This window comes from Pogona vitticeps, chromosome 9, assembly GCF_051106095.1.
Source record: "Pogona vitticeps strain Pit_001003342236 chromosome 9, PviZW2.1, whole genome shotgun sequence".
Classification (NCBI taxonomy): Eukaryota; Metazoa; Chordata; class Lepidosauria; order Squamata; family Agamidae; genus Pogona; species Pogona vitticeps.
The window spans coordinates 3791215-3809693 of NC_135791.1; the positions used below are offsets into that span (position 1 = coordinate 3791215).

At 40.6% G+C, this 18479-nt stretch overlaps 1 protein-coding gene across 8 annotated transcripts in view; it reads right to left on the minus strand.

Annotated features, from left to right (window-relative positions):
• The window catches only part of LOC110087305 (zinc finger MYM-type protein 4), a 49882-nt gene that overhangs the window by 29031 nt on the left and 2372 nt on the right, over nt 1–18479 (minus strand). For 5 of the 8 annotated variants that reach the window (XM_072980190.2, XM_072980192.2, XM_072980191.2 and 2 more), the window contains exons 2-4: nt 4500–4560; nt 1811–1856; nt 166–694 (exon numbers count right to left, since the gene is read on the minus strand). In XM_072980190.2, coding sequence (XP_072836291.2) covers nt 166–670 — 505 coding nt within the window. In that variant the 5' untranslated portion in view covers nt 671–694; nt 1811–1856; nt 4500–4560. Of the gene's footprint in view, nt 1–165; nt 695–1810; nt 1857–4499; nt 4561–9525; nt 9644–18479 lie in introns of those variants that run through there. The other 3 variants (XM_078380068.1, XM_078380067.1, XM_072980188.2) reach the window with 2 other exon arrangements.

The window sequence follows — 18479 nt, forward strand, 5'->3', positions numbered from 1 at the left end:
AGGTTCTTGCTCCGGGAAACAAAATATGGCAGCCCATTATGGGTAACAGGAGTGGAGAGCGGCCCGGATGGCAAGTGGACCAGCTTCTGTTAAGCACAAGCTAACTGAGATAACCACAGACATTTGGGATCTTTCGCCACCTTATCCTAGAAAACAAGACCTTACCTGATTTATCGAGAAAACTGCTTTTCAATCTGGAATCCAGTTCCTTCGGCATTTTTTCCAAACGCTTGTCCCGGTCTTGATAGGCTCCTTCTCTGACTTTATCCTTTGCCAGGAAAGCCTCTTTCCCATCATCTCTTGCTATGCTAAAATCCTTCCGAACAGACTTAAACAGAGAGGGTCCTTTGTCAAACGGCGGGGAGAGCTCCTTCTGGATCACGGCTTGCATCTGAATGTCCTTCTCGCTGTCCACTGCGTGATCCCGAATCCTCCTGAGATCCCCCCGGCTATCCTCTGGCCGGATGGTAGAAGGAAGGATGTCTTTTGGAGCGAACGGCTGCTCGTCTTCGTTGTCACTTCCTACAACAGGAATCCCTGTCAGATCCCCAGAGTTCAGGAAGTAATCGCTGTCGTCCAGTAAAGAATTCGTAGAGCCTGTGCGGTTCTGCATTCTGTACGAGAGGCCGTCAAAGGCAGGGGTAAGGTTGTGGACCGTTTTCTCTGACATCCTTAGTATGTACAAGGTCACCACCTGCAGAAAAGGGAAGGATCAGACACAGCCAAGAAGTCATCTCAGTAGCAACGTGGAAGCAAATACAAGACTGGATGCACTCAGAGAAAGAAAAGCTTGTGTGGGTTTGCTTGTTTGCTACTTAATTATCTCAGCTCTAATGTGATTATGCCATGTGTGACAGAGAACGGACTTTCAATCAAGTTCTTCTACAAAGTCCAAGTTGGAGTTCTTCCAAAGAAAATCTGTAAAATGTTTCTGCCATTAATAATTTTATAAACCCTTATTATCTGCCCTATTAGCTTCTTCTCCCTGTCCATTAAAAGGATATAATCTCTTTACACTTTGGTCACAGGGAAGGTATCCACTGTCTGACAGCTACCTCCATCCCTAGAAATATATAACACTTCTAACCTTAAAAGGTTTCCTGCCAATTTATTTGGAACTGAAGCTAGACTGACTGGTTTATAGCAGGAGCCAAGTTTTAAAATGTGAAGATTAGTGCTTGCTCAGACTAAAGGTTTCTCCACCATGGAGCTTCAGATGTTTATGCACTCACAATGGGCAACTGAATGTCCACGGAAAACCCTATAAGAACTTCCTAAAAAGGCTGTAGAGAACATTAGCGTACTAAACATCTCCAGAAACCTATCATTTAAACAACAGAAACAACAAATATTTAACAGTATGCAATCAGGGCGGGTGGACATATAGTCAAGGGCCTGGGGGCTATACACCAACATCTTCTGCCAATTTTTATGGGGGGGGGACTGCAGATGTGACTCTGCTTTTTCAAAAGGCATAATCACCTGGGAAGGGGTTTAGGGGGTACAAAAGGGACCCCCCAAACAAACAAAAAAATCACCCAACAATCCCCAAAACATGCACACAACTGGGTGCGACACAGTAGCCCGTGGACTGCAGGATACCAACTGCAGTCTTAGAAGTTCTGATTTTGTCCCATATGCGGCCCCTACTAGGCTGGATTATATGGAATTCTTTAGATAAACAGATACACAACGTACAATATGTGGCGGCAGTCACTTTCTTAGGCCACCTGAAATCTCATTTTCTGAACCATGGGGGCATGAATTGTCATCAAAGGGGGCAGCGGGAGCAAACAAAATAACTGCTTACGTTTTTGTATTATGCTGCCAAAACCTGCTTCAGCTTTGTCTTCAAACTGTAAATAGAAAAAAGGAATCACATCATTATCTTGTCTTGCTTATGTCCCCAGCACCCAGGTCTATACAAAACTGGCTTGGGGTTTATGTAGGGTTACTCAACAAGACAGTGGAAGACTGCCAGAACAAAAACCCTACAGTTTAAAGCCAGAATTAAGGTTCCTGTTGGTGTGAGTGCCATGAATCTGGGAAATGGAAAGCTCACAATGGATGCTCTGACAAATATATTCAACAGAAATCTTTGAGAAGATGGCCAAGCCCCTCTTGTGTAACTAGAAGAAGCTTTTTTTAAAAAGGGCCAGATGTGATACCTTTTGTTCCTGAATAGCAAGTACAAGATTGAGGCTGGAGATTCAGCTTCAATAGGTTTGTTACATTGCTCTGTATAAATAATATTTTAAACTGGGGTGGGTCAAGGTGTGGCTCTCTGGGTGTTAAGGGGATGCCAACATCCCTCACTATTGACTATGCCGACTAAGACCAATGGACTTGTAGGAAAGCGAAGAAGGCCATGATCTGTTTTAAGTCCACAGTATGTCTTACTGCACCTCATTCCATAGGCATATATATATATTTTCTGAGCACCGTCTACGCATTTGTGTGCCATTCACATGAATTCCAAATTCAGTTTTTCAAATTGATAGTAGGAAGTATTCAGACCGACAGTAAATCATAATATTGTAGCTTTTTCAATCATGAGCTAAAGCCAACTGTGGGTCAGCACTAGAATAGACTCAGTGACGGTGCCGTTATGCTGCAGATTTGTATCAGATTCAGCTCCAATGTATTTTAAATCAATTTGTAGTCACGTGGCTTTTGTAGTGCTATGTGTGTTCACTTTGAAAAGTATTACTCAGATACAAAGTAGGCACTTAAAGCTCCTGCATTTCTCTCTCTCTCTTTAAAAAAATATTATTATTTATTTTATTTATTTGTTTAATAAAATTTTACCTCACCTGTCTCCTTTAAAGAACCCAAAATTTAAGTGGCAAATTGGTACAGTGCAAAATGCAGTGCTAAAGTTAAAAATGAATTTAAAAAATATTTCAGACAGACGGCAGTCTCTCTGACATTGAAACCCACAAAGGGGCGTTCACATTGCCTGAAGCGATGCATAAAGAATTGATTTCAGAAACATGTTAAATTAAAAAGCCCCAGCCAGCCTCCTCCTCCTCCTCCTTTCCTCATCCTCTTCCTCCTCCTCCTCCTCCTCCTCCTCCTCCTCCTCCTCCTCTTTTTAAAATCAGTTTGTGGTAAAAAGAAGAAGCAGGCTTCACGGTGTGTCGTGTAGCTGGGATTTTTCAAACTGATTTTAATTACGCAAAACCATGTTCAACAGCGGTTTTTCTTGTCAGCGTAACTGCGCCCAAAGTTGACAGTACTTACACAGGTCCTAACAAATCCTAATCATTCAATGGATCTCCTCTAGTTGAAATGAATAATTAGATTTAGCTTCTTCTTTCTACTTAACATCATTTGATTGAATTAGTCATGTTTTTTAGTGCTCTGTTCAACATATACAAAAGGGATATCCATTTACTCGTGAGACCCAGATGTCTCCTGGTGAAAAATGTTCATGGCTGATGCTCAAGGCATCTTGTACTGAACTCACTCAGTTCTAAAATCACCAAAGTGTGTTCTGTATTATAGCAGTCATACAATTATTGTGGTGGGCTGAGTTGGTAACTGGAGCAAAAAGTAACAAATTTTAATAAATCCAGAATCAATTCAGGAATGCTGATCACAAGAAAGAAGTTAAAATACACTAGTTCTTGCTTGGCTATGCAGATTAGAAGAGGTATTGTAAAAAAATCAGCAATTTGGTTCTGGACGGGAAAAGAATGTAGCATGCAAAACTGTAATAGACAACTCTTAGCAATTACTATTATAAAGTTGGCAATGCTAATAATTTAAGAGGGGGAAAACGAGATTGTCTCAAGCTTGGTTTATGCAGCAAAATGCAAATAAAATTATCTTGGGAACATTTACTGCTCAAAAGAGACTATTGGCTCAGTATGCATGAAATTATTAAGCAAGGCATACTCTAACATTAAAAGACATGGAAGGCAGCCTTGGGCAACTAATTTTGTGTGCTATTAAATGACAACAAACATTGGTTATTCAATTTACAATTACTTCCAAGGAAATGTAAAAATGCCTCTACTTTTTTGAAGCTCTAGTACAAAAATAACATAAAAGACCCTTAATTGTCTACAATCTTTCTTAATGTTGGGGGGGGGGTGCCATTTGCCTTTTGACCTCAGATGGCAAAATGGCTTGCACTGACCATTTTTTTAAGACTGGGCTAATATTTACTGAGCAATTAGTATTTTTAAAATTACAGTTCTTTAAACATAGAAGTCTTTTTTTAAAATTCAGTTTTTCTGATATGAGACACACATAAAGAGCAGCTGGAAGTGTGTTTCAGAGTACTACATTGATGTAGACCCAAATATTAACGTATATTTTATAAAGTGCATGACACCCCATTCCAGAAAGCAGAAAAATGAAGATTTTTATCCATTTATGTTCAGCAGACAGCCCAAGACAGATAACCTACAGGCTATGAACAACCTTCAAAATTTTAGCTTTAGGGACAACTTATTCCAAACTTCAGATGACAGAAAACAAAACGGACTCACCGTTGTGAAGTGACTCTGGGAAATTGTCCAGACCTTTCAGTGGGGCTTACTTCCGAGTAACCTGCATAGGATAATAGTTTATAGCAGCTACAATTCCAACCTTTCATCCCTTTCCCATGCAGAAGACATCTGACTTACTTATTTATTCAGAATATTTTACCCCACCTTTCTCCTTTAAAGGGGTGCACGCATTACTTCTGAGTAACGTCTTTATCACTGTTCCTGCTCTTTCCTTCCCCCTCCTTCCTTCAGTACCGTGCCATCATCCACCACCCCTTTTGCAGTGCAAAGGAGACACTTCCTTTCCCTGCCACACAGAAGAGCAGAGCAGCGGATGGGTTTCTCGTGTTCCATTTTCCGAAAGAAAAACTAAGTTGCCTTCCAAACTCTCCCATCAGAGACACGAAAAGGGATCAGAGCCTGTTGCGACATAACATTGTTTTAAGAAAGGCACTGGTGGCCCTAGTATCTTCACATGACTCCCTCAATGGCAAATTCCATGGCAACTACCCCACAATCTGTCTCTAAACCACCACCACCCCATTAGTATACCATGACTGTACTCCTTGTCCAAATATTCCTAATTCAGCGACAGCTTCAACCTTGGACAGAAAATCCAATAAAACATTTGTCCTTTGCTTAGGTAGTTCCCACCCATTAATACCATGAATGTATATGGCACTCTACAGTGTTTCATGAGCAAAAAGGAGTATCGACAGGTTACCTACCTGTAATGGTAGTTCTTTGAGCGGACCTCTGTGAATCACACTATGGGTAATCCGCACATGCATGGAGCCTCGTCGGAGTATTCTAGAGCTTCTGCAGTAACAAAGGAAAACACAATAGCATAGACCCCTCCCCCCGATATATGTACCTTGGCGCCAAAGCTCTCCCTTCTGTTAGGTCAACCGCCGCATAAAGAAAAGGGCGTGACAGACGGGAGGGCTGGCTGGGACGTGTGAATCACAGAGGTCCACTCAAAGAACTACAATTACAGGTAGGTAACCTGTTGTTCTTCGTGGCCTCTGTGAACCACACTATGGGTGACTAAAAAGCTACTGTACCCAGAGGAGAACTTCAAAACGTCGAAGCGCTACGGAGGTAGCCATTGATTTAGGTGTGGCATCAACTGTGTGTCTAGTGAACAGCATCTGTGGTTTCGCCATCAAAAGACACTCTTGTCGAAAAGTTTGTGCTAAGACCCTTTTATCTTCGGGGAGAGCATCCATAAAGGGAGACATACTGTCCAGAGAAAACGTTGGTAGGCGCCCTTAGCTCCCTGATAGTTAGCAGGTGGCAGAAGATTATAGCCATCTACCCATGAAGTCTGCTGTCTTTATTAGGTGGTATCAGTATTTGTCTGTGTTGAGAGCGAGATTGTGAAACTCTGACGAATATGGAATTGGGAACTCGTTGTTTCTGTAAAAGACTGTGCCCGGATCATGTACTCGATAAAGGTTGTCTATGCGTTTTGACACCGAATGAGATGATGCTGGTTTGATCAAAGAATGTCTAGCTGTGCTCAGGAAAGAAGGGAGCATGGAGATATGGATCTGTTTGATAACATCTTTAAAGATGGGATCATAAATATGATCTGCTGCTCCAGTAGTGGGTCTATGGATTTGTAGGTCGAGGGATTTGGCCGTACAAATCATTAGTTGAGCATAGGATTGAAAATCCTCTGCTGGTGACGGGAGGTTCTGTGTCTATCAGACAGCTGGTCCTGAAAATATAGGTGTCAATGCCGAGTTGTTGATGTCGAAGGGGCAAGGATTGTCGCGGGCTATCAGGGGAAGCTGTGAGTCGATCAACACACTGTTCTCATTCGGGAGACTGTGATGGTGAGGTTGATGAGGTGGAAGTGCCAATGAGGTTCCCAGACTCCGGTGGTTGTGGAGTAGGGGAAATGGTTGTGGAAGTCTTTAATTTCGAAGACTGACCCTTCTTTGGAGGTGACAGTTCCAGTGACAAGGAAGTATCCATGCATGGTTTTCTCTTAGAGGCTGTTTTCGATGTCGAGGGTTTCGATGTCAAATGTTTGGCTTTGTGCACTTGCGTGACTGTCGATATTGAGGGCAGAGTAGGTTGCTGATGATCGGAGCAAGATGGAGTAGCTGACAGGCGCTGTTCTGTCACTTCGGAAGCAGCTTCATCCATGGCTTTAGAGACTGCTCCCAGAGCCGAAGCTTGAGTCTAGAGAGGCAACTGCGGAGAACTCAGCGTTTAAAGTTTTTGCAGCGAGAGGAAGAGGAAGTTTGATGGCCTCACCAAGGCACAAAAGGCATTTAGCATGGCCATCAGAGAGCGGGATCTCATTATCGCAGGCAACACAGCTTTTAAATGGGCCTGAAAAGGCCATGAACCAAGAACTGGTTTAGAAAAGAAAACAACAGAAAGGTGGGGGTGGGGAACACTTCAGCCTTAAAGCCAGAGAGCATCTTTTGAAAATAATGATGATAATAATAATAAATAAAGTTCAATAACTTTCCTTCTTTCATCTTCAGATTTCTCACAGAAGTAACGATCAAGGCACTCAACGCAGCGGTTGAAAGAAACTGAATGGAGAGCCTTGGCGACAAGGTGCATATACCAGGGGGGAGGGGATCTATGCTAATGCATTTTCCTTTGCTACGCAGAAGCTCTAGAATATTCCAACAAGACTCCGCGCATGCGCGGATTACCCATAGTGTGATTCACAGAGGCTATGAAGAAGAACCGTTTTCTTTACAAGCTCCTTACAATAAAAGAGGCACAACAGAATGTACTTGGGAGATTCCTTATCACATCTCTGATCTATCCGTCCACCCATCCATCCTTCCTTCAACTCCTTCTTTGCTTCCTCCCTCCCTCCTTCTTTAAACTTAGACAACCAGGCCACAGGGCATGAGAAAATTATGTGATCCTTAGAAGACCTTTTATGCTAAACTAAGTTGAAACAGAAAGCTTTCTTTACTATTCCGAAGCCAGCCTTTCTCCATAACTGTCCTCTTCCTTGTGTCTCATAACAGCCATTCAAATCACTCCCTATGTGGCCCTGGAGATACTGCCAGACTTGCAAAAGTAGACCAACAGCCAAAGTGGAAGGACAATGCAAACACGTGGAGAGCCATAGATATTTTTTTCCATATACTTTACGTATTCCACATTTTCTTTAAAGAGTCCAAGAGAGTACGGTAGGTACATCAGGGTCTCCTCCTCTATCCTCCCAACAACCTTGTGAGGTAGAGAATTCGAAGCTGATTCTCACAAATCTTAATTAATATGTCAGATGAGCGGGATATAAATTGAACAAACAAACAAACAAACAAACAAACACCCCTCAAAGCTGTCTGTAAATTATGACTGGCAGCTGCAGCACAAGAACAGAGATCCAGTCGCCCAAACATTCTGGTAAGTCTCCATTTGATCATTATCTCTGCCTAAAACAACACTCTTCCATAATTTAGGATTAAGCTACTTGGCTATTATGATGTGGCAGGAGAGAAAGAAGTTCCCAGTGCTATGTTTTTGATTTATATCTACTAATACCATGATTTATTAGATAGTCAACTGAGGCCAAGAATAGGAAATGTTGTCTTTCAGCTGTAGCTGAACTAGAACCCCACAATTCATCACCACCAGACAGGGCAGCAAGGGATCTCTCTCATTTAATTGGATGGATTGATACCCTGCCTTCCTCCTCAAAATAATCTGCTTCCGTGAAAATAAGACCTAACCTGAAAATAAGCCCTAGTATGATTTTTCAGGATGCTCGCCATTGTGCAGCATTATGCAGCAATCAGAAGATGACATGACTGTAAAATAAAACTTCCCCTGAAAATAAGCCCTAATGCATTTTTGGAACAAAAATTAATATATAAGACCCTGTCTTATTTTTGGGAAACACGGTAGGACACAAGGTGACTTACAACAAGATTAACTAACAGAACACATAAAAATACAATACACTGTAATACTGGAATGCAAGTAAACAAATTATAATATTAAAATACAGCTGAACTAAAAGCAATTTCAAAGTGCATTCAAAGAAAGGAGAGCAGCCTTCTATCAAAAATATCTTTACTGTATTAGCAACCTCTCTATTGTGAGAAAACCACCTGAAAAATATGCCTTTCCTTCTTCACAGGAGCTGCGGCCTTATTGCCGCTTAAGACAAACAACTATTTCAATCACCTCCAGTTCTCATTTACAGCCCAAGGGGTGGGGGGAAATACTGGCCTACCTTACAGGGTTTGTCTAAGGATTATTACAGCTATAAAAGCTTAGAAACGCGAATACAAACACAATAAGCGTATTATTACAAACAGTTAAATTAAGTAGGCTGTTTCAGCAGTCTATAGATTTATATTATTTTTCCCCACCCACATTTAAACAGCCTACCAGAACCCCTAAGAAAAAGGACAAGAATCAAATTTGAAAATAAATATGTGAAAATGTCTGCAAAATGAAGACCTCATAGAATTATTCTTATTTTCTTGCTTACTGCAACTTGGGCAGACACAAGCTGCCTGCCTGAATTCATTGCAAAAGACCCAAACAACGCAACTTTTGATAACAATTCATTCCAATTGTTATCAGCTTCTCTCATTAGAGCAAGTTCTCAGAAGTTTGAAAGAAACCTGAAGCTTTCCTAGATTTGCTTCACCCCATTTTATTGCAAGGTTTTATTCAAAGGAGGAGAGGGGGAGCTTCTTGAAACTACACAATTGCAGTCCTCCAAATATATATTCCAGTTTTTTTCCAACTTATTTTCAGTGCATCCAAGCACACACTTGCTCTGGGGAGATAAATGTGTGGAGCAGATAAATAGTTTCAAAAAAAGTGACAATTTCAGAGATTTTGCAGCACTGGCAAGATAAAAGTGAAGGGAAGAGTTCAGACCCTTTGGATGGGGGGGGAGGGGGAGTGTGAAATAGTCCATTTCACTGCCCCTCCCACAGATGGGGGAGAAAAAAGGGAAACTGCAGTCATTTCATCTATGAGCCCTACCCAGGCTTGTGACTGCAAGCTCACAAAAGCAACTCACCGACTCCTATCTGCGAAGCATCTGGGGAGAGGGGAGAGCCCTGGGTAACAAAGAGCCAGGCTGCAGCATATACCTGCTGCAGGAAAAGAAGCACTTCCAACAGGAAGTGAACCCCCAGAGGTCAGCGAGTGCCATAGAGAGCAGCGAAGGAGAGAGAGAGAGAGAGTTGCAAACTCTAAAAAGCTGGGCTGGATCTGCAGAGCCCTCTAGCCGCCTTGGCGGTCGTAGCGGCCGGGGAGGGGGCCTGATGCCTGCCATTAAAGGGTGCAAGTTGAGGGTGGTTTGGTGCTCATCCTGTTTTCTCTCCATAAAGTTGGGCAGTCACGTGGTCCTCCTGAATTTGTTTTTTGAGAACATCCCCAGCATGTTCAGACAGAAGTCTGTCGGCCAACCCTGGGCATTAGGAGAAACACTGACAAGCCCTTAACCCTATCTATTTGGAAACAAACAAACAAACAACACACTTAAAGGGAAATAAAACTTATTCATCCTTGTTTTCCAACCTTGTGCCAAGATTAATGAATACAGCCAAAGACACTGTTGCTTTAAGTTGAATGTTTGTTAATGTGGATGGCTGAGAAGATTTAGCTAAATTTAATATACTACAAATGAGGGAGGGGCAATGCATTATGGTAACAAGGAAGAAAAACTCTGACACGTAACAAAAAATATATAATATGAAAATAGATGTTTAAGGCACCATGAACATCTCAGATATGGAAGATTTTTCATGCTCTGCTCCTGTGCCTTTAATAACAGCTCAGATACAGAACTTAACCTGGTGCAGGGTTTTCTATCACCCTAGGAAACTATCTGTACATTGAAATGCTGTTAAAAGCACAGCAACAGTACTGTAAAAAAAGGGAGCATTCATATGAACCACTTCATATTTTCTCCAGGGCCTTTAAGACTCCAACTACACTGCAGCACATGGAGACGGAGACACACAGAAATCAATGCAGTACTTTGGGTTCATACTGACCAGACTGATATATATATATATATTCAAAAATATCCAATACAAGGAGCAAATTAAACATCCTTCCTCTAATAACCAAGGCATCAGAGACAAACTATCGAAGTATATTTCTGGCTTACAAACATTTAGTAGGTTGTATCGCTAAAATAAATACAAAGCGGAGGCTAACAGTCATTGGCCAACACTTGACAAGGAACTTCCAGTTATACAAGTTCTGAAGCATGCCTACCTTGACAGATTCATTAAGACTATGTAATAAACAGGGACTTACATACAAATGAGACCTGGAACAGAAAGTTTCAGAATGCAGTGTGCTTGCTCATGGTTCCAGTCTGCCAGGTCTTCTTTCTGGAGACATCTTTCACCTGGCCTTCTTTCGCAGTTTTTTGCTTCTTTCTCCCCAATACGTAACCAGCACTCCATGCTTGCTGATCATGCCTTCACTGAGCTGTCTGTATTGTCTCCCCTGTATTTTTAAAATATATAACTGCAGACCTTAGCTATCTTTGGGGCATATAGAGAACCGCATTCACTATGAACTATAGAGGAGTACTTGCACCCTTTCTGTTATGTTTTGAGCAATAAACTCTCTGCCTCCCATCAGTCTTCAAATTACATCAAAACATCTCCACGACTGGATTACAGTGAATATTTGGGAAGTCGGCAGGCTAGGGGGTTTCCTACGTAAACCAAGACCGAAGTGTATTTCTTTATCTTTCTCGTGATGATTTTTAGCCCTCTTACTCAAACAATGCTCAAGGAATTGGAGAAATGGAGAACCAAACCTGAATTTTGTGCATTAAAAGAGTATGCTTGACTACCTCAATATTTGACGTAACGTCTCTCCCACAAATCAGCAACTGGGCCCACATGCTTCTTGCAGACCTTGATGTTAAGAATTGTTGAAAAAAATCACATAAATAAATAAAATAAACACAAGGAACCAAGATTTCTCAGCCGTTACCCCCTTCCTTCTGGAGCAAGCTACCTACAGAGATTTGCCGTCTGTTTTTAGGAAACTAATTAAGACATAATTATGTAAAGCTATCTGTGTGAATATAGTCCTGAGATGTTCAAAAGGGTTTTAATCTGTGGTATTTTTACATTAAATGTTATTGGTTAGCAACAAGGTTTATTATATTTTATTGTAATGTTTGCATTTATTACGTGCTGTTTTTATTATATGATTTTATTGTACATATGTTGTGAACCGCCCAGAGAGTGATATCATTATGGGCAGTACAAAAGTAGAAATACTAAGTCCCTCAGCTGGCAGCAATGCTGGCTGAAAAACAAAAGAACAGCACACTGTTTGGGTGTGAGGAATGAGTTGCGGCAGCTCCATATTTTTATTTTAATCTTGAATGTGTTATTTATTACAGGCTAAAGTCAACTTTACATGCCACTAGAACAGACCAAATGAAATGAATGGGACTTCTCAAAAACAAATAATGCAACTTCCATTAATTTCAATGGGTCTACTGTAATTGGGACTAACCCTAGATTTAGCCCTATTTTCACAAATTGCATATATATTTAATTTTTTATAATGTATCATATGTGCACACTGCTTGGAAGTATTACATTGTGCAATATATTAGTGCTACCTTGTTTCCCCGAAAATAATCCCTAGTATGATTTTTCAGGATGCTCATAATATAAGCCCAACCCCCCCAAATAACCCCCTATTAAGTGTAACCCCGCCCTCCACCCTTGTGTAGCAATCTGAAGACGATGACATGACTATATTTGAATAAATGTAGATGGTTGTTCATGAAAAAAATAAAACATACCCTGAAAATAAGCCCTAATGTGTTTTTTGGAGCAAAAATTAATATAAGGCCCTGTCTTGTTTTTGTGGAAACACAATATATATACAGTATTAAGTAGATAACTAAAACATTAGAAATATTGATACAATAATCTGCCACTTCAAAAGTAAAATGCCAGTTACTTAAAATAGATTTTTTGACAACTTTTTTTTAAAAAAATCATTGTTTAAATCATGCTTTAAATTTAATCTTTTTTAAAATCATTGATTTTTAAAATATTTTTTATTCTACATTTTAAAAGATTTTGCCACCCTAAAACAGCACAGCCGTGTGTGTTTGTGTGTGTGTGTGTGTGTGTGAGTGAGTGAGAGAGAGAGAGAGAGAGAGAGAGAGAATTGTTGCCTAACGCATGTGGGGTAGTCCTGGGTTAGAGAACGGTGTGTTAGAGAAAGCTAATGAGTAATCTGAATATTGTATATAGTAGCAGTTGTTTTAGCTAAACAGTGATAAGATAGAGCTGTTCATTTTAAAGGCAAATAATATGCTTAAACCATGCCTGTCCCTCTCCCTCCCCATTTCTTTCATATGACGTTTATTAAATTGGAAGCCATTCCTTCATATTGTGAATGGTTTTGACTGCACTAGCAGAAAAGTGGTACCTAAACCCTGCAATGAAGGGGGGGAATAATAATAAATTGGCAAAAGTAATTACTTGTAGGTAAGCAAAAGTGAAGTGGGGCTGGATCTTTTCCTTCTGCTGATTCGCCACGCTTTTCCCCCCTAACCTCAGCTGCCTATACCAGGAGCCTAACCAGACAGCGATGATACTCTTTTTCAAGGCACTCCTGGACAGCCAATGGCTCTCTTTCAACACATTCATGCTTCTCTTTCCAAATAAATTTGCAGAGACCACTCTGAAAACATTACTCGCTGCAAACAGCTGGCAGACAAGACCCCCAACATTTATGACAGTTTCAGCTTTTGCAATCTTGCTTCCAGATTTTGAAGGGTGGGAATTATTATTCTGAACATATGGGACACCCAAGCTTCTTGGCCGGTGTGTTTGGCGGCAGTGCTCGGCTGACACAACCGGGCTTGTTCGGAACAAATTGTTTGGCATCTACCACATTTGTACAGATTATGTTAACGAGACACCTAAAATAGCTGCGGTTCTCTGATTTGGAACTTGGTGCTGAATAAGCTACCTGCTCCCGCAAAGGCGTATCACAGGCAAGAAAACTGCTGGCATCACAGCTGGATTCCCAGTGCACAAAAAATGTAAATAAAAATATTTTATTTCAGTACCTAAATGTTTATTCAAGTTATTCTAAATATAGCCATAATTAAATTATTATCACCTAAGGCAATTTTAGAGTTCAGCAGTTTTTATAATTCTTGCTGTTTCTCGGCATCTTATGTATGAGGGGTATAAGTGGTCCAGGATAAGTCTAGAAAAGATCATGAGTATGGCTGGTGGCTATCAAGGAGTGGGCCTTCTAAATGGTGGCTCACTGACTTAAGACTGACTACCTTCCCAAAAGGGAATTCCACTAGGAGAGGAATACAGTGGTGCCTCGCTTAACGATTGCTCCGCTCTACGATGAAATTGCTTGGCGATTAGGTTTTTGCGATCGCAAAATGATGTTTTAAATGGTTTTTTGTTTGTTTGTTTAATGATGATTGGTTCCCTGCTTCGGGAACCAATTTTCGCTTTACAACAATCAAATACAGTTGATTGTTGGGTTTCAAAATGGCCGCCAGCTGCTTAAAATGGCTCCCCGCTGTGTTTTTGGATGGATTCCTCGCTTTACAGGCAGCGAGAATGGCTGCCCCTATGGAGGATCTTCGCTGGACGGTGAGTTTTCAGCCCATTGGAACGCAATGAGCAGTTTTCAATGCGTTTCAATGGGCTTTTTTATTTCGCTTTACAACATTTTCTTTCTACAGCAATTTCGCTGGAACGAATTAACGTTGTTAAGCGAGGCACCACTGTAATTTTATTTATTGACAAGTGTACATTTCTACTAAAAACCTATTCAAAAAGGTATTTGAAAAGTGTGAAATAAATCGACAGTAATAGAATATGTCCATTGCTATTCAGACAGATCAAAATAATAGGGGTCACACGATAATTTGAAAGGACGCAGTGAAAAAGACAACACTAGGAAAAGTTGAAGGCAATGAAAGGAAGACCTAATATGAGATTGTCTGACTCAACAGGGGAAACTATGACTTTTCATTTATAATACCTAAGCAGAACGTTAAGGATAAAAAAATTTTGGAGGTCAGTAACCCATAGGGCTGCCACAGTTTTGAAGCAACTTGATGGCACACATCAACAGTAAATAAATAACAGAAAAATAAATAGTACATGAAAGAGCTTTGGGCTCATCCACTGCCCTCTTCTTTTCTAACAGAGTCATATTTTGCTATTTAGCACTGCTAGAAAGACAAACAACTGGGTTCTATATCAAGCCTGAACTATCTCCAGAAGCAAAAATGTTGAAGCCGAGGTTGTCCTACTTTGGGAACATCATGAGAAGGCAGGATTGTCTGGAAAAGACAATCGTGCTGGGAAAGGTGGAAGGCAGAGGAAGACCAAATAAGAGATGGACTGACTCCCTCAAGGAAGCCACAGGCTTGAGTTTGCGAGATCTGAGCAGGGCAATTGAGGACAGGACGTTTCGGAGATCTCCCATTCATAGGGACACTGTAAGTCAGAAGCGACTTGACAAGCACATAGCAACAAGAACACAACTCAAACATGTTAATTTAAATTATGATTTGCCCTCTTTCGTTTTCCTCATGCAATGAAGGAAGGGGAAGAATGTAGCTAGCAACAAACCCAGCCAGTTCTTCGAAGTGCTAGCTGAGTGTGGAGTCCGGGACCCACTCAACTCCTGAAGTGCCACCTGAGCCCAGCTTGCTCCAGCTCTGCCTTCCACACAGGCAACGCAAAGCATGACAATAGACAGCAACTCCATCAAGGCCACTGGAGTGTGATTTGACCCTATGTCACCCACCCAGCAGAGGAAATGCATGTCCTCAGCAAAGGTTCCCCACTTCTCAGATAAACCACGGTTTTAAACTAGGAGTGGACAAGACCAGTGGGCTCAAGGACCTTTTTCCCCCAACTTTGCTCGCAGGTTGAGGACTGCATTCCCTACTTTGCATACTTACAGTACTCTTTTTTAAGCCCTTTTTTATTTAAAGAAATATCGTACAACTTACTGCATAGTTTTTATAAAGTGAAATATTGGTCCCAATTCTAAAAAGGATTTTTAAAAAACCCAAAAAAGCCCCCTCTGCACCCTGTAGAGGTAAAAAAAAATTAAATTAAAAAAACCCTGCTTTGGGGGGGGGGTCCAAATGTGCTTGGGTACCAGGGCGGATAAAAATAAATGATCTTTTAAGAAAATGATTTAAATTACAATTTAATTATATATTTAAATAGTCCAAAAGTCTGATTAATTTAAAAATAAATAAATAAAGATTTAAATTTGATTTAAATCCACCCTACTGGGTATCAATCAAATCTTTCCAAACGGCTCCTTATGCCCCTTAACACAAGGGGTCTCTGAACAAATTGAAAACAACAACAACTGGGGGGTGCTGGGGTCCCAGGATGAGGATGACCTACAAAAGTGGCTTCAGGAGGGCTCCAGGACACTCAAAAGCTGCCTTTTAAACTCCCTTGGTTTAAAGAAACCAGATCCCATTCAGGCAAACAAATTTTCAAGCACCACCATCAATGCCTCAATAGAACTGCCACTAGCTATTAAGGGTGGGAATGTGGTTCATATATAACCCATATCTATATCATCTATAGATAAAGAACATACTTTCACAATTTGTTTGTAAAATGCATGTTACATAAATGTGCTAAATCTGATTTTTGTCAATATAAGGCGGTGGACAATTGCCAGATTACATTTTTTATGTGATTGTGTTGGAAAAGTGTGGCCCTTATGGACACTAACTCCCACCAGCTCTACCCGACACAGCTAGTGATAAGGAATGATGGGAAATGTGGTCCAATATCTAGAGAGCCACAAGATGCCCAACACTGGTTTAAGAACTGGACTCCAAATTACTGGAATGGAACCCCAGTCCTTGTCATTCCATGTTCACAATTGTATCTTTCAATGAAGGTTTTACAAGCACAAGAAGCTCAGATAGAGGGGAGACAGCACTGTGGTAAAAGATCCAAAGTTCAACCCAGGGCATCTGCAGGAAGGGCTTTAAAAAAAATCTGTGTGAGACCTTGGACAGCGATTCCGTGTAGGTGTCAATGATACTGGGTTAGATGGAGCAAAACTTTGATTCAGTGTTAAGACAGCATTTTTCCATCACTGCTACTTTAAGGAATGAAATATTTACTATATAGCTCTGTTTATAGTGAAAAAAAGAACTTGATGATTATAATTGCATGCCATCACATTCATTCTGACTTATGGTGAACCCCTTCAGGACAAGTGGTTTCCCATTCCCTTCTTCTGGGGGCTCCCTGGGACTGTGCAGCTTGCCCAAGGCCGCACAAGCTGGCTTTTTCTGGGATGCACAATGGGGGAATCGAACTCCCAAGTTCTGGCTCCACAGCCAGATACCTAAACCTACCCAATTAATATCCAAACCCCTATGGATCTTCTACCCCAAATTGAAGCATCACCGATAAAAGTTTAACCATTTAAATATTACTGGTTATATTTAGCATATATTTATTAAGGGAATTGTGAATTAAAAACATCATCCAACAAATTACTTTCAGCAAAACAACTAAAGCTGAAATATTAATTTAAATTAACTTTGTTTTAATTAATTTAACTTTAGCTAAAATTTTGCCTTAACATTTGTTAGTTTTAAACCAATCTTGCTCTTACAAAATTATGTCACCTTATGAAAAAACGCACAGAAGGCTAAGGTATACACACTGGCCATATTAATGTGATACCTGTATTATGCCAACTTAGTAATTTGCCATCAAGCTGATTTTGACTTATGGTTTCCTCTTCCAAGGTTTCCTAAGTATAGGTGTTTAAAGTTAGCTACACCAGACAAGATGTAACAAAAAAAGAATTAGCAGGAATGGTGAGAAAAGGAAAAAATCTGACCTGATACAGCAGTAATCAGTCAGATTTGCAAATACTGCCCTATATAGGACAATGAACTGCAGGAACTCCAGTTTTATCTAGGACAAGCAGTGTGGCAGTGTGCACACTACCCATTTGCTCCAAAAGCCGCTCTTAAAAATGTGCATTGGTCTGTGGGATGTTTATTGTGACATTCAAACATGGCAGCTGCTGGTGCTCTGGCTTGTTTCACCCAGAATAAGACAGAGACACAAAGCAAAGAACACAAATTTGGCAAGTGGCAACAAGCAGGATTGCAATGTTAGCCCACTGCTCATTGTCAGTTGAGTCTGTCTCCATAGTTCCTAGCTTATCCCAAAGTATGAAAATAGCTATTCAGTCTGGCAACATTGATAATTTTTGTTTTTCCTTGGATTAAGGAACATACTTCATACAGTTTTGAGTAACAACTCGATTTAAAGTTTTCAAAAATGGGGAACGAACTTCTACTTATTTCTTTCTTGTTCTGAGGAGTACTAATAAAGAATTAGTTCGACTGGTTGAGTCGAGCGTCAATGTCTGCAAGACCCTAAGAATTTGACCATAGAAACATCCTGACTTCCTTCCCTGCCTTATATTTTCCATTCCAGCCAGCTTTTGAAAGCATGTAAAAATGCGAGTAGATAAATAGGTACCACCTTGGTGGGAAGGTAACACCATTCAGTGTCTAGTCGCGCTGACCACATGACCACGGAAACTGTCTATGGACAAATGCTGGCTCTACAGCTTGGAAACGGGGATGAGCACCGCGCCCTAGAGTCGGACACGACTGGACTACCGGTAAATGTCAAGGGGAACATTTACTTTTACCTGCTTCATAAATTGATCTGGAGATCTTGAAAGCTTTCACATTTTTGTGACCTTTCAAGTGGCCAGGTTTTACAACAATATGTGTTTTAATTGCATTATTACGATAAAGTACAAGTACACTTCAAGAAAGCACGAATCTGCTAATTAATAACCTAACAAGTGAACAAGGAAAGACCTGATCATCAAGTCCAGTTCAGGTTGAGAAAGGCTAACGAAGAAGGTTTGAGGAAACAGTTGATCAAAGACAAGTGTTTGAGTTAATAT